The 13,352-nt window shown below is 36.4% G+C and overlaps 1 protein-coding gene across 1 annotated transcript in view; it reads right to left on the bottom strand.

Annotated features, from left to right (window-relative positions):
• FMR1NB (FMR1 neighbor) overlaps nucleotides 1-13,352 on the bottom strand; it is a 42,325-nt gene that overhangs the window by 13,898 nt on the left and 15,075 nt on the right. The window contains exons 2-4 of the mRNA XM_003271821.4: nucleotides 8,199-8,318; nucleotides 4,649-4,789; nucleotides 2,770-2,866 (exon numbers count right to left, since the gene is read on the bottom strand). Coding sequence (XP_003271869.1) covers nucleotides 2,770-2,866; nucleotides 4,649-4,789; nucleotides 8,199-8,318 — 358 coding nt within the window. The remainder of the gene's footprint in view (nucleotides 1-2,769; nucleotides 2,867-4,648; nucleotides 4,790-8,198; nucleotides 8,319-13,352) is intronic.

Raw genomic sequence — 13,352 nt, 5'->3', positions numbered from 1 at the left:
CCACCAACTCAAATCGCTTCACATTTTTGTGTTTTTGTTTTTGTTTTTGTTTTGAGACGGAGTCTCACTCTGTCACCCAGGCTAGAGTGCAGTGGCGCGATCTCGGCTCACTGTAACCTCTGCCTCCCGGGTTCAAGCGATTCTCCTGTCTCAGCCTCCTGAGTAGCTGGGATTACAGGCGCATGTCACCATGCCTGGCTAATTTTTGTATTGTTAGTAGAGATGGGGTTTCACCATGTTGTTCAGGCCGGTCTCGAACTTCTGACCTCGTGATCCGCCCGCCTCAGCCTCCCAAAGTGCTTCTCATTTTTTAAGCTCTCCAACTCTTGTCAGTTGCTGGCTCCTTAGGTGATCCTTAAAAAAAGACACTGTCCAAATTGCAGAGGTTGGGGAATACCAAAACATTGTTTTGGCTTGCAACCGAAGGCCAAGAGGAGAGCTATGACAGCTCTTTCTTAAAGGAATTCTCAGTTATTTAATGTTTAAGACAGGATTTAGCAGGAGGAAGAGCTTAAGGGTATCTTCCAATGATTAAAGAGCAAAAAAAGGTCTTCCAAAAGAGGCCCAAATCACATTACTGCAGATAGTCATAATAGCTTTTGGTACCTCTGATTTAGACAAACAATTGTGTTTGGCTTCTTTCTTTTCCTTTTTAAGCCACCACGTATTGATTTTACTGCTGTGTCTATTTCTCTTTTATGGGTTATTTATTTTACCTACTCTAATATTTTATCTATCTCTTTATTCTTTGAAATGGAGAACAGAAAGTGAGTTAAGGAAATCGTTCTAAGGAGATATCTTGCCCTGCAAAGGCAGACTTTGGCCTGCACTTGGCTCCTTGTTGGATATCAGGGATGGGATTTTCCCGTTCTTACAATTATTCTCCTTGCCTCTAAAATCAGCCTACCACAATAGGCTGAAAGTGCCCATCCACTCTCAATCATTGTTCCTGGAAATTCAGCTAAGCAGCAAGATGAATCTGCTACCTGCTCCAAGGGTCATGATAGTCAGCTCAAGATGACAGAAGGAGCACACTGCTCTTGCACAAAATAGCAAAATAAATAAAACACAGTAAACCAAAATGTATAGTATCCAATATATACACTTATTCACATTGTTTCTCAAGCAGTCTCTATTATGTAGAAAGAAGGAAATATATTAGGATCAGAGAACAATCCTTTGGATTTCATTTTAGAGAAAAAAAAATCCAGGAGACCTGAACACCCCCATAAAATTCCTTTGCAGAGGTATAACACAGGGACCATAATGAAGTTATCATACCAAACTTATAATCCTAGAAACTCTCTAAATTTCATGGTATATTCCTAGCCACCAATTTCTAGCAAATGTTACTTTATTGTTATTCATGGTTTTTTTTAAATACAAAATCAACCTTTGAAGAGAAGAAGGAAGGGTCAAAAATTCCACTCCTACTGCCAATCACTTTGATGATCTTTATCCAAAGTAAGGTAGTGTATATAGTCTAACTCTTCTTGCGAAATCTAAATCATATTCTGGGAACTCAACTACTACTTCCACATTAACTTCAATAAAAAAATCAAACATGCTTAACCTTCAACAGGCACCTTCTCTTTATCAGAGAATTTAAGGAGGTACTTATTCTCAGGATAGTGACAATGCTGACCTTGCACACGCACAAACCTGAGAGTGAGTGCTTCCCTTAACTTTGTGCTCTAAGTGCTTCACTCACCTCACTCTAGTCCTGACTGTGCTCTGTACCTCTATACCCACTCTGTCCCCACAGGTGGGGAGCTATTAAAAAAAAAAAAAAGCTTGGAAGCATCATGCTAGTAGTCCATTGGCATTTTGTATAAGACGCTAAGAAGAAATCTGTTTACCAATTGGCTTGAAGACAGATCAAGGCTTTATGACCCAACGGTAGATGATCATTAAAGACCAATGGCAGATGACTAAATGGAAACTAACACTTCCAGGAACTCTTCTGATTTGCAGTTAATGGCCACCCCCACTGCACACACACCAAGCTTGCTAATTTATTTTTCCTTCTAATTGTGGGTTTGTTTGATGAGGGAATGTACAGATACTATGCAAGAAGAAAATCTATGGAAAAATAAAATAATGCATTTTATTTTGTTTTTGAGACGTATTTTCGCTCTTGTTGCTGAGACTGGAGTGCAGTGGTGTGATCTTGGCTCACTGCAACCTCTGCCTCCCAGGTTCAAGCAATTCTCCTGCCTAAGCCTCCCAAGTAGCTGGGATTACAGGTGTGCGCCACCATGCCCAGCTAATTTTGTATTTTTTAAATAGAAACAGGGTTTCGCCATGTTGGCCAGGCTGGTCTTGAACTCCTGACCTCAAGTGATCCACCTGCCTCGGCCTCCCAGGTTCAAGCAATTCTCCTGCCTAAGCCTCCCAAGTAGCTGGGATTACAGGCGTGCACCACCACGCCCGGCTAATTTTGTATTTTTTTAAATAGAAGCAGGGTTTCGCCATGTTGGTCAGACTGGTCTCGAACTCCTGACCAGTCTGAGTTCAGACTGATCCAGCCGCCTAGGCCTCCCAAAGTGCTGGGATTACAGGCGTGAGCCACTGGGCCTGGCCGATAACATGCATTTTAAAAACATATTATGGCAACTCTAGTTTTAGGTGTTTCCCAAGCTACCGTATTTTCAACATAAAGAACCCAAACATAATCCCTATATTTCTGAAGTATATTAATAAATATGTCTATACACAAATACTCATGTATACTTAGCAACGAGCAAATAAAAGTTTATGTTTGCCTACCTTCTCCAGAAAAGAGAGCAGCAATAAATGGGCAGATATACCAGGATGATCAGGCTGATTGCACCAAGCCCAAACATTCGCATCATCTGTTTAGGCTCTGTTGGTTTAATTATATCCTGTTACTTTCATGACTTAAGCAAGAGAAGTAAATCCAAGCTCTTTCATAAAGTCCTTATAAAGAAACTATCAGTTAATAAAGTGAAATGAGGAGGTATTCTTATGTGACAGGTAAATATCCTTGCTACTTTATAAGGAACAGGAGTTCATGAAATGTTCTTGAAATACAACTGAAGGCTACACTTTCAATACGTATCCCTTAATGAAGCCTTAACAAAATGATCCTACTCTTTTTGTACAATCATTGATTATTATGATGCATACGATATATTTCTTCCTCTGGCCCTAAATTGGCTTTTTCTCTTGGCCATATGTTGTATATCCTAGAGCACTTGGGGAGCACATTAATCTATGAACCGTTAACTTGGTAAATAAATAGCTTCTTAATCTATGGTCACACCACCCTGAATGTGCCCCATCTCATCTGATCTTGTGAGCTAAGCAGCGTCTAGCCTGGTTAGTACTTGGATGGGAGACTGTCTGGGAATAACCCGATGCTGCATGTTTACTTCCAAATTACGAAATATTACATTAAACAAGGAATCAAGAATGTGCAGGTGAAATAAGCATATTTTAGTCTTATATTCATTGGAAAATGCGTTCTAATGTGATTGTGGAATTGTAAGTCACAGTTAAATTTTTTCCTCTGCAAGAACCAAATGTTGCTTCATACATAATATAAAGACCAAACTGATAAACGAATTACAAATAACATGTGACAATGTTAAAATTGTAATATTATATTCATGATCAGGTTTTAGTTTCCAGTATTAATACTACATGTTCAACAAAAAGCCGTAAATTGAGTAGGGACTATATTAACTTAAGATATTTTGCATGCATCCTTTTTGTAGTATTTGTTAGTGTTTCATCATATCAAATCCATGCATCATGAGAGCAACTGGAAATACATCCCCACTATCCAAATGAAGGTAGCAAAAACAGACGGTGTAGTTCTCAAAACTTTGTAAAGAAAAAAATATTCAGAAGAACCTAATTCAAAAACTATAGAACAAGACTCGGTGTGGTGGCTCACACCTATAAATTTCAGCACTTTGGGAGGCCGAGGCGGGAGAACTGCTGGAATCCAAGAGTTGGAGACCAGCCTGGGAAGCCTAGGGAGACCCTGTCTCTACAAAAAAATTAAAAATTAGTTGGGCTTGCTGGTGCACGTCTGTAGTCCCAACTACTCAGGAAGCTGAGGCGGGTGGATCACTTGAGCCCTGGATGTCGAGGCTGCAGTCAGCTGTGATCACGTCACCACTGCACTCCAGCCTGGGTAACAGAGTGAGATGCTATCTCAAAAAATACCCAATAAAGAAAAACTAATAAGCAGACCTTAACAAGAAACATTCAAGTCTACTGTTACATACTGAGATGAAGACAAGACAAATGGGAAGAATTCCACCTAGGAGGAAAAGCTGGGCAAAGAAAAGTAAGCTAAGGCATGCCCAACCGGTATCTTCTCTCAACCATTGAGGGTTCCATAGAGCCTGGAAACTAGGACAAAACACAGAGAGTGACTAAAGCAAAAGAAAATGTGAGACTAATTTTTGTATTACCAAAGTCACCATCTAAAGGCTAAGCAAAAACTGCTCCTGACTAGAGTCGTGACCACCTCAGGACCTTCTAAGGAGCACTGCTCTAGGACTGGGAGTCCCATTTAAGTATTAAGCTGGGAAATCCAAATATGAACTTATGCCATTGTGATCTGTTTATTTAATATTTAAAAATAGAAATAAATGAAAGAGGAATAACTTACCATCTCTTAATGGAGCAAAACATTTGAAGCTCTTGGTCCCCAATGATGAAAAACAGCATTTGTAGCTCAGACATTCACTCTCATTAAGATCTTGCAGCTCATTACAAGGCTTTGCCATCTGATTTTCCCTCAGAATGCAAGCTTTTAAAAACAGAAATTTAAGAAAGAGAATACAGCATGGTTAATTAGCACTTTCCCTAATTAAATAATTACTGGAAGACAAAGAAGAAAAGCAAACATTTAATGGCATATACAACTAGTGATGGGTGCTAAAAGAAAATAAGGCTTAAACTAAAAGTTACCACTAAGTTATTTAACATCACATTTTCAAATCTAGGTGAACTGCAGAAAATTACAAGTTGTTACAAAATCATTGGTAAGATAGTTTAAAAGGACAATAAATCATGAGCTGAGTGGTGATGATATAAATATAACACAGAAGGAACTAAATAACAACAGGTCAAATGCTTTTAAAACTAACCCCTTGTTAAAATGATCCCACATATATCCTCCGGCTTAACGTTACTAAACTACAGAAACTCACTGAATGCATCAATGAGAATGAATGTAAGTAAAAATTACACAGTTTGCTGCTAGTGACTAAAGTAAGTGATACACTGGTATTGACCTACTTTTTGTGAACACTTATCATATTGGCACTACAATATATTTTAAGGTTCTTCGTTTCACCCTTAAATTATGACTCTATAATTTTAAACAGGTAATGATGTATGGCATTAACACCAAGATTCATGCAACTGCAATAAATTCGTACATACCTGAATCTAAAAGACTTGCAAGCTCAAATAGCTTATTTTCTATAATATCCTGCCTTATACAAGAAACAAATACAAACTAAAAAGCACGATATCAGATTTTCATTCAAAAAGAAAAACCTCCACAGTATGTCTATGTGTTAAGGCCAGAATAGATTTGGTTCAATCTCTTATACTATCATCAATAATTACAAACTTAAAAGTAGTAACTGATATTTTATAATCACTAACGCACTTCAACATCAGCAAAGAACAATGTAATTGTTTTATGCAAATTTTAACCTCAGTATATTTTACTACATTCCTCTTTTTTAAAGATTGGCAATTGCTGAAGCCAAGGTAAAAATAATAATATCTACCATTATTTAGGCACCTGTTTGGGCCAGGAACCTTGCTTTACACACTTTATTACTAATCTTTGCAACAAACTCCCAAACTGAGTTTTACAACCTCTGTTTTAAAAATAATAAAGGATCAAAGTAACTTATGCAAGATCAAAAATTTAATGCACTACCAAGTGGCCTAGATACTCATTTTCCAAACATTTTAGACATGACAGTCTATCCTACTTGTTGTTCTATATTCTAAGTGATCTGTTCTTCAACTCTGCTAGGCCCAGAGTGGCTCTTCTCCCCTAGATTGGATTGCATCAAGTGTTCAGGTTCTGGGTGTCATACAGCCAGAAAATGGTGACAATAGTCAGGACTACTCAGAGATGGGATGGATTTCCTTGCATGCTGAGTTTCTCACCGTGGGTACCGTTCAAACACCACTTTCCAGAAATGCTAAAGAGAGGGTTAGGGTTAGGGTTAAATCATAGAAGAGACTAGACTATATGATCTCTAAGATCATCTGTTAATTTATGCTTTAAGTGCATCTGATGGACTTTACGCTAGAAATTAAAATTAACACGGGACAGGCGCGATGGCTCGCGCCTGTAATCCCAGCACTTTGGGAGCCCAAGACGGGCGGATCGCGAGGTCAAGAGATCGAGACCGTCCTGACCAACATGGTGAAAACCTGTCTCTACTAAAAATACAAAGCTGGGCGTGGTGGCACGTGCCTGTAGTCCCAGCTACTCAGGAGGCTGAGGTAGGAGAATTGCTTGAACCTGGGAAGCAGAGGTTGCAGTGAGCCGAGATCGTGCCACTGCACTCCAGCCTGGCAACAGAGCAAGACTCTGTCTCAAAAAAACAAAAACAAATTAACTTTCAGGCTCAAATTACTAAGAGGCATTGGTAATTTTAAAGAATCAAAAAGGTAGAACAATTTTTTTGTCAGGTTTAAGTATATAATTTTGTCCAAAGGGAGAAAGATCAGGTGATCTCTCAAGCTTCCCTGCCACTGTGTGTCAAGGTTATCATTTTAATCTGCAAGAGATAAATATTTTACAAATAATAGCCTAATGACAAAACAACGAACTTTTTTTTCATGCTTAAGTGGTAAGAGTGTTTATTTTCAATTACGTGGGGGAGGAAATAAATTGGTTAAAAACATTTCACGTTTTATGAAGCTGTAGTTATTGTCTTCAAAGACAGTATGTACATTTTATAAATATTTAATCACTTTTTGAATCAACCTAGGTCAGATGTTTCTATTAAAATGGCACAACTTTATTTCGTTGGACAAAATTTTTACTTCATATCATTGATTTTGACTTACTTTCCTGCACCAGGTTGGAGAAATATTTGAGAAATGCAGATATCTTTTCCGGACCATTTTTACAGGTGGTTTCAGTGTCTGTACAATGTAGTTATTATAGTTAAGTATGTGACCATTTACATCTGTTGTTTTCATAAGCTTTAAAGCTTAAATCATCATTAGTTATTGTTTACGACTAACTTTGGCACTCAAAGCATTCTTTCAGCCTATACGACATAACACCTTCTCAGATTTCTTTTTTATTTACTCAATTTGACCATGGCAGTATTTTGAGTTTATTTAAGGAACTTGTTTATTTTGCTATTCTCATTGGTAGATGCCTATTTTAAACTTAATGTAACAAGCATAAAGAAACATGAAGAGATTTTTTCAAGTTCACTAAAGAATTCAGTGGTAAGGCCTGGAATTGAAAAACAGATATAATTTTGTGCTTATAGAGTATATCAAATTTTGTTAGAATAAATTCTGCATGACTTTTCATAAGAGCTTTATCTTTGTACTTCACATATTCCAATTTATATGAAGCTTCTCCTTGAAAGGGCACCACATGCTATACAAAATGAAACGTGTTTATTTGTGGTTAATAATTCTCAGGGGTCACAATGTGCTTGATAAACACATTATATACAGAATCACAAAAAGACGGTGAGACTTGAAACCTGGGATTTCTATCATTAAAATAGATGGGAAAACATCTGGCATATTCTATAACATCAGTCACACAGTACCCTCACTAATGCCACAGAAGACATCAATTTCACAATACTGGATCAGTGACTACATTTCAGGCAATGCCATTCAGGTAAATTGTGAAAGATTTAGATATTTGTAAAGGAAAAGTATTTTATAAACAGTAACAAACATTTATGAAATGCCTTATGAATGTTATCTCAGTTCATCCTCATAATTCTTTGTGGTAAATATTTTCATTTCAAAGATGAGGGCACTGAGGTTCAGAGAGATTGTCTTGCCTAAGCCAAAGAGCAGAGCCAGGATCCAAACTCAGCTCTGTCCCACTCCAGTGCCAATACACCACACTGCTTCCTAAACATTTAATTACTGTTTTCAAAACAAGAACATTAGAGGGGGAAAAAAATCAAACAAGAACTTACTTGTTGGAAAGAAAAAATTCAGCAAAGCTTCCCATGCGGAATCTTCTTCCAGAGATTGGCCATTAGCATTTTCACTGTTTTGCAGCATACATCCACTTGGAAGCACAAAATATGAGGACCCTTAAGAAGAAGTAAAATTATTAATCCCAACATATAAAGCATTTATCACTTTCAATGACCCTTTAATAGTAATTGCCTTTGCTTAAATTAATTATAGAATGTCAAATAGCTAACAGATATACTTTCATCTCATAACAGCTTAAGCATTATTAATAATCAGAATGCAATTTTGTTGTGAAACTGAAAAAGTGTTAAATTTACAAATGCTTAACCTATAGGCTGACACATGCCATTGTTGTAAGCTGATTTACAATAGTAAACTTACCTCTGACAAACGGCATTAAGAGGCCTAATCAACTGATGAGCTGAAAACAGTATGTATTCCAACTAAATCAGATCCCATTACAGAAAGTTTTGGAAAATACGTTGGCTTACATATATATTGATAAAAATCAAGGCCTTACATACAGTAAAACCTTCCTTATCCTTCTTTCTCACTATTTTAAAGAATTGGTTTTTAGTCTTATTTACACAATTCCCTCCTACATGAGAGAAGAGGATAACACAGATTTGTCCATAGCATTAAATATTTCCCAAAACTATCTTTAATAATGTCACAGAATTCCATTATATGGCTCTATTATAACTGAGTTAGCAATTTCTCCATAGGAAAACACTTAGGTTGTTTACAATTTATTGATGTTATAAAGAATGCTGCAATGATTATCATTACATTATCATTAGCTTGCAACGATTATCATTGAAGCTGTATATATTTGCAAATATTCATGAAAAATTACTTAAGATAAATTCTTAAGGCATGGTGGCTCTTGAATATGTCCAAATTATCCTCCAGCATGGCTACCCCAAAATACACTTCTACCAGTAGTACAGGCAAGTGCCAGTTTTCTGATACTTCTCCATTTTTTATTATTTGCCAATTTGATGGCCAAAATAAAACAAAATATCTTTTGTTTTAATTTGCAACTTTCATAATCAGTGAGCTTACATCTTTCATATTGTGTTGCATAGCAGAGAACTTAACTCTTAATCTGCCACATATTTAAAATATTTTTTCAAGGTAATTGGTTATCCTTACTTGTTTATGGTGCTTGGGAAGCTCAGAAGCTTAAAATTTTATATGTAATTAAATCTATTAATCTCTTCCTTTATTATTTTTACCTCTATAAAGGCATTCCATACTCTAATACTCCCAACATTTTCATGGTTGTACTTTTTAAATTCAAATATTTAATACACCAGGAGTATATTTTGGAGTGTGTTGTGGACTAGGGATACAATTTTTCCAGCAGTCATAAGGCCCTTTATTAAATCCATCCTTTTCTATTATACTTACGATAACATCATCACATTCTAAATCCTTACATACTCATAGATCTGCTTCTTGACTTTCTATTCTGTTCCACCAATCTATCTATTCATGTGCCAATACTATTGTTATTGTTTATTTTATCTTTTCTTTTCTTTTCTTTCTTTCTTTTTTTTTTTTTTTTTTTTGAGACAGAGTATCGCTCTGTTGCCCAGGCTGGAGTGCAATGGCGCAATCTCAGCTCACTGCAACCTCCGCCTCCCTGGTTCAGGTGATTCTTGTGCCTTGGCCCCCCGAGTAGCTGAGATTACAGGCATGCGCCATCATGCTCAACTAATTTTTGTATTTTTAGTAGAGACAGGGTTTCACCGTGTTTCCCAGGCTGGTATCGAACTCCTGACCCCAGGTGATCCACCCATCTCGGCCTCCATAAGCCACAGCGCCCGGCCTATCTTATGTCATTATGTTTTAATAAATGATCTGGTAATCCTTTCATTGTCTCCACTATCAAATTTTATTTTCAGCTCTGAGAATTTTTTAGATGAACCTTAAAATCATTTTGTCAAGTCAAAAAAAATTCTAAATTTTATGGTAATTATGTTCACTTATTTATCATTCATTCAAAAATCATTTATTGTGTGTCCCATGTGCTAGGCATGAATTCAATTAAATGTAGACTCATTTGGAGAGAATTGATAATGTTACAAAATTTTTTCACCTAAGTAGTTTTGTTTCTCTCTTCATTCAAGTCTCTTTTTATGTCCCTGAATAAGGTTTATCATTGTATTCAGCTAGGCCCTGCACTTTTCTTAGTACATTTATTCCCAGGCATCATATATATTTTGTTGTTTTGTGAACATAATCCATTTCACCACATTTTCTAGTGGATTGATGGTATGTAGGAGAGCTATTGATTTTTATACATGTATTTTCTTACTCCCTTAGTTAACTCTCATTAGTTCTCACTGTTCTTCAGTTTCATTCCACATAGACAACAATATTATCACTAAATATAGATGACTTTGTCTCTTTTCTTTACAATATTAACAGGTGAATTATTTTTCTTCTTTCACTGTATTGTCTAGAAATGTTTAAACTATGTTGATTAATAACCATAATAATGGGCATTCTTTTTTTTTTACTATTATTATACTTTAAGTTTTAGGGTACATGTGCACAATGTGCAGGTTTGTTACATATGTATCCATGTGCCATGTTGCTGTGCTGCATCCATTAACTCGTCATTTAGCATAATAATGGGCATTCTTGAGTCATTCCTGACTTTAATGGGAATGTGCTGGTATTTCATGATTAAGTATAATGTTGGCTGCTGGTGTAAGATAGATACCCTTTATTAAATTAAGGATGTATTTCTCTAGTTGTAGTTTTCTACAAATTTTCTGTTGTTATTTTGTTTCATTTTGAATCAGGGATAGAACTGGGATTCTATCAAATCCTTTTAATATTTACTGCCATGATGATATTTCCCCCTGCCTATTAATTATTGAATATTATTAATATATTCGCCAATATTAAAATATTCTTGCATTCTTGAACAAAGTCCACAAGTGCTAATGTTTCATATAGGATTCATGATTCAACCTTCCTAAGTGAAGTGTGTCTGCAGTTTTCTTTTGTGTGTGCTACATCTGTAAATTCTGGCATGAGAGTTATACCTGTTTCATAAAATAACCTAGGAAGCTTCTTGTTGTTTTTTCTAGACTAAAACAGATGAAACAATATAGGAATGATTTGATCCATTAAAGGTTTGGGAAAACTCATCCAGAAAAAGTCTGAGTCTTCATTATTTGGAGAGGGGTAGTTCTTTATCTTTTGCTTCTTCATGGTCACAGTTAATTTTGTTATTTTTATTTTGCTAGGAAATCATCTATTTACAAAGAAATTATTAGCATGGAATCATAAGACTATTCACTTGTAATATTTAAATCTCCTTTATATCAATGATAATATCTTCTTTCTCATTTTAATGAGAGCGACTTCCATACACATACATTTGAATGTGTACTCTCACAATGAACTCTATTATAAATGTTAAATCAAGCTAAATTATATTATGCAAATGCTCTGTATCTTTATTTTTCTGTCAAGGACTAAAAGATAAATATTAAAGTATCTCACCATGATTGTGGTTTTGACGATTTCTACTTAAATTTCTAAAACTATTTGTTTCATATATTCCAACAATGCATAAATATTCAATCATGACAATTTTATCTTCACTATATATTACACCTTGACAATATTAAACATAGTCCATTTTGTCCTGCTTGTTTTCTACTAATGCTTACTCATTATTGAACACCCACTGTATTCTGTGTTTTGAGGATATATCAGTGAACAAGTCAGACAAGATCCCTGCCCTCATGGAGCTTACTACAAAGCAGTAGAGAAGACAGACCACTAACAAATTAAGTAATTACAAATTGTAATGAGTGCTATGAAGAAAGAAAGTGGACATTTCTTGTCCAGCACAAGGACAAGAAATGAGATTAATGTTGCTAGGCACACTTTGCCAGATCAGAGAACCCTCTGTCCTACATGACATGAGAAGGGAGCTACAGATGGAAGGGACCTTGACAAGACTTTAGTTCCATATTGCTGCTTGTTTGCTCAGTGTCCCCCTTCGTCAATTTGCTGTCCTTGTTGCCACTTGATTCAGCACACCATCTGAAGTAAGTGTTGGCTGACAGTAGCACACTGAGGCCCAAGTCTCCATTCTAAGTTATATTCAGCAAGTTATGTGCTCTCTGGAATTCCTCTAGAATACTGATCCCCCAACTTAGAGTACCCAACTCAGAGTGCCCTAGCCTCCAGCCCCTGCTGGACAGGCTTGCCCTTGGCTTGACATGAAACACAAGTTGTTGTGATTTCTCTCCATCATGTTTTTATCTTTCAGAGAACCCTCCAAGTTTCTGGCATATCGATGCCAGATGGAAACTTTCTAGGTTCTCCAGGTTTTCACCCTTTATAGATCTTGGTCATTACAATGGGCATTGAAATGAAAGCAACAATTAAACATCTTAACTAAGATGAGCAACATCAGTGGCAGTCTCAACCATTAAGTCTAGAATATATTTTACCCTGCCCTCCACCTTTGGTTTCTTCCATACTCTGAAAGAAAATTATTTTTAAATTAATTTGAGCAGTATGTCTCAAAGTGTAGTCTACCACTAGTAGTACATAAGAATTTTAGGTGGAACATATATGAATACTTATGGATATATTAATGTTTGCTATGAGTTTATTTGAAAGTGTAGAAGAAAAAAATATGAGTAACATATCAAACCTACCATGACACCAAACACGGCTGACATCACTTGCCATATGGCAAATCTTTATAAACTTTGTCTTTTTTAATACTTTGAGTTCTGGGATACATGTGCAGAATGTGCAGGTTTGTTACATAGGTATACATGGGTCATGGTGGTTTGCCACACCCATCAACGCGTCATCTACATTAGGTATTTCTCCTAATGCTATCCCTCCTCTAGCCCCCCACCCCCTGACAGGCCCTGGTGTGTGATGTTCCTCTCCCTGTGTCCATATGTTCTCATTGTTCAACTCCTGAGTGAGAACATGCGGTGTTTAGTTTTCTGTTCCTCTGTTAGTTTGCTGAGAATGACGGTTTCAAGCCTCATCCGTGTCCCTGCAAAGGACATGAACTCATTCTTTTTTATGGCTGCATAGTATTCCATGATGTATATGTGCCATATTTTCTTTATCCAGTCTATCATTGATGGGCA

This window comes from Nomascus leucogenys, chromosome X, assembly GCF_006542625.1.
Source record: "Nomascus leucogenys isolate Asia chromosome X, Asia_NLE_v1, whole genome shotgun sequence".
Classification (NCBI taxonomy): domain Eukaryota; kingdom Metazoa; phylum Chordata; class Mammalia; order Primates; family Hylobatidae; genus Nomascus; species Nomascus leucogenys.
The sequence above is the reverse complement of the archived record's forward strand: the minus strand, read 5'-3'. Positions and strand labels throughout refer to the sequence as shown.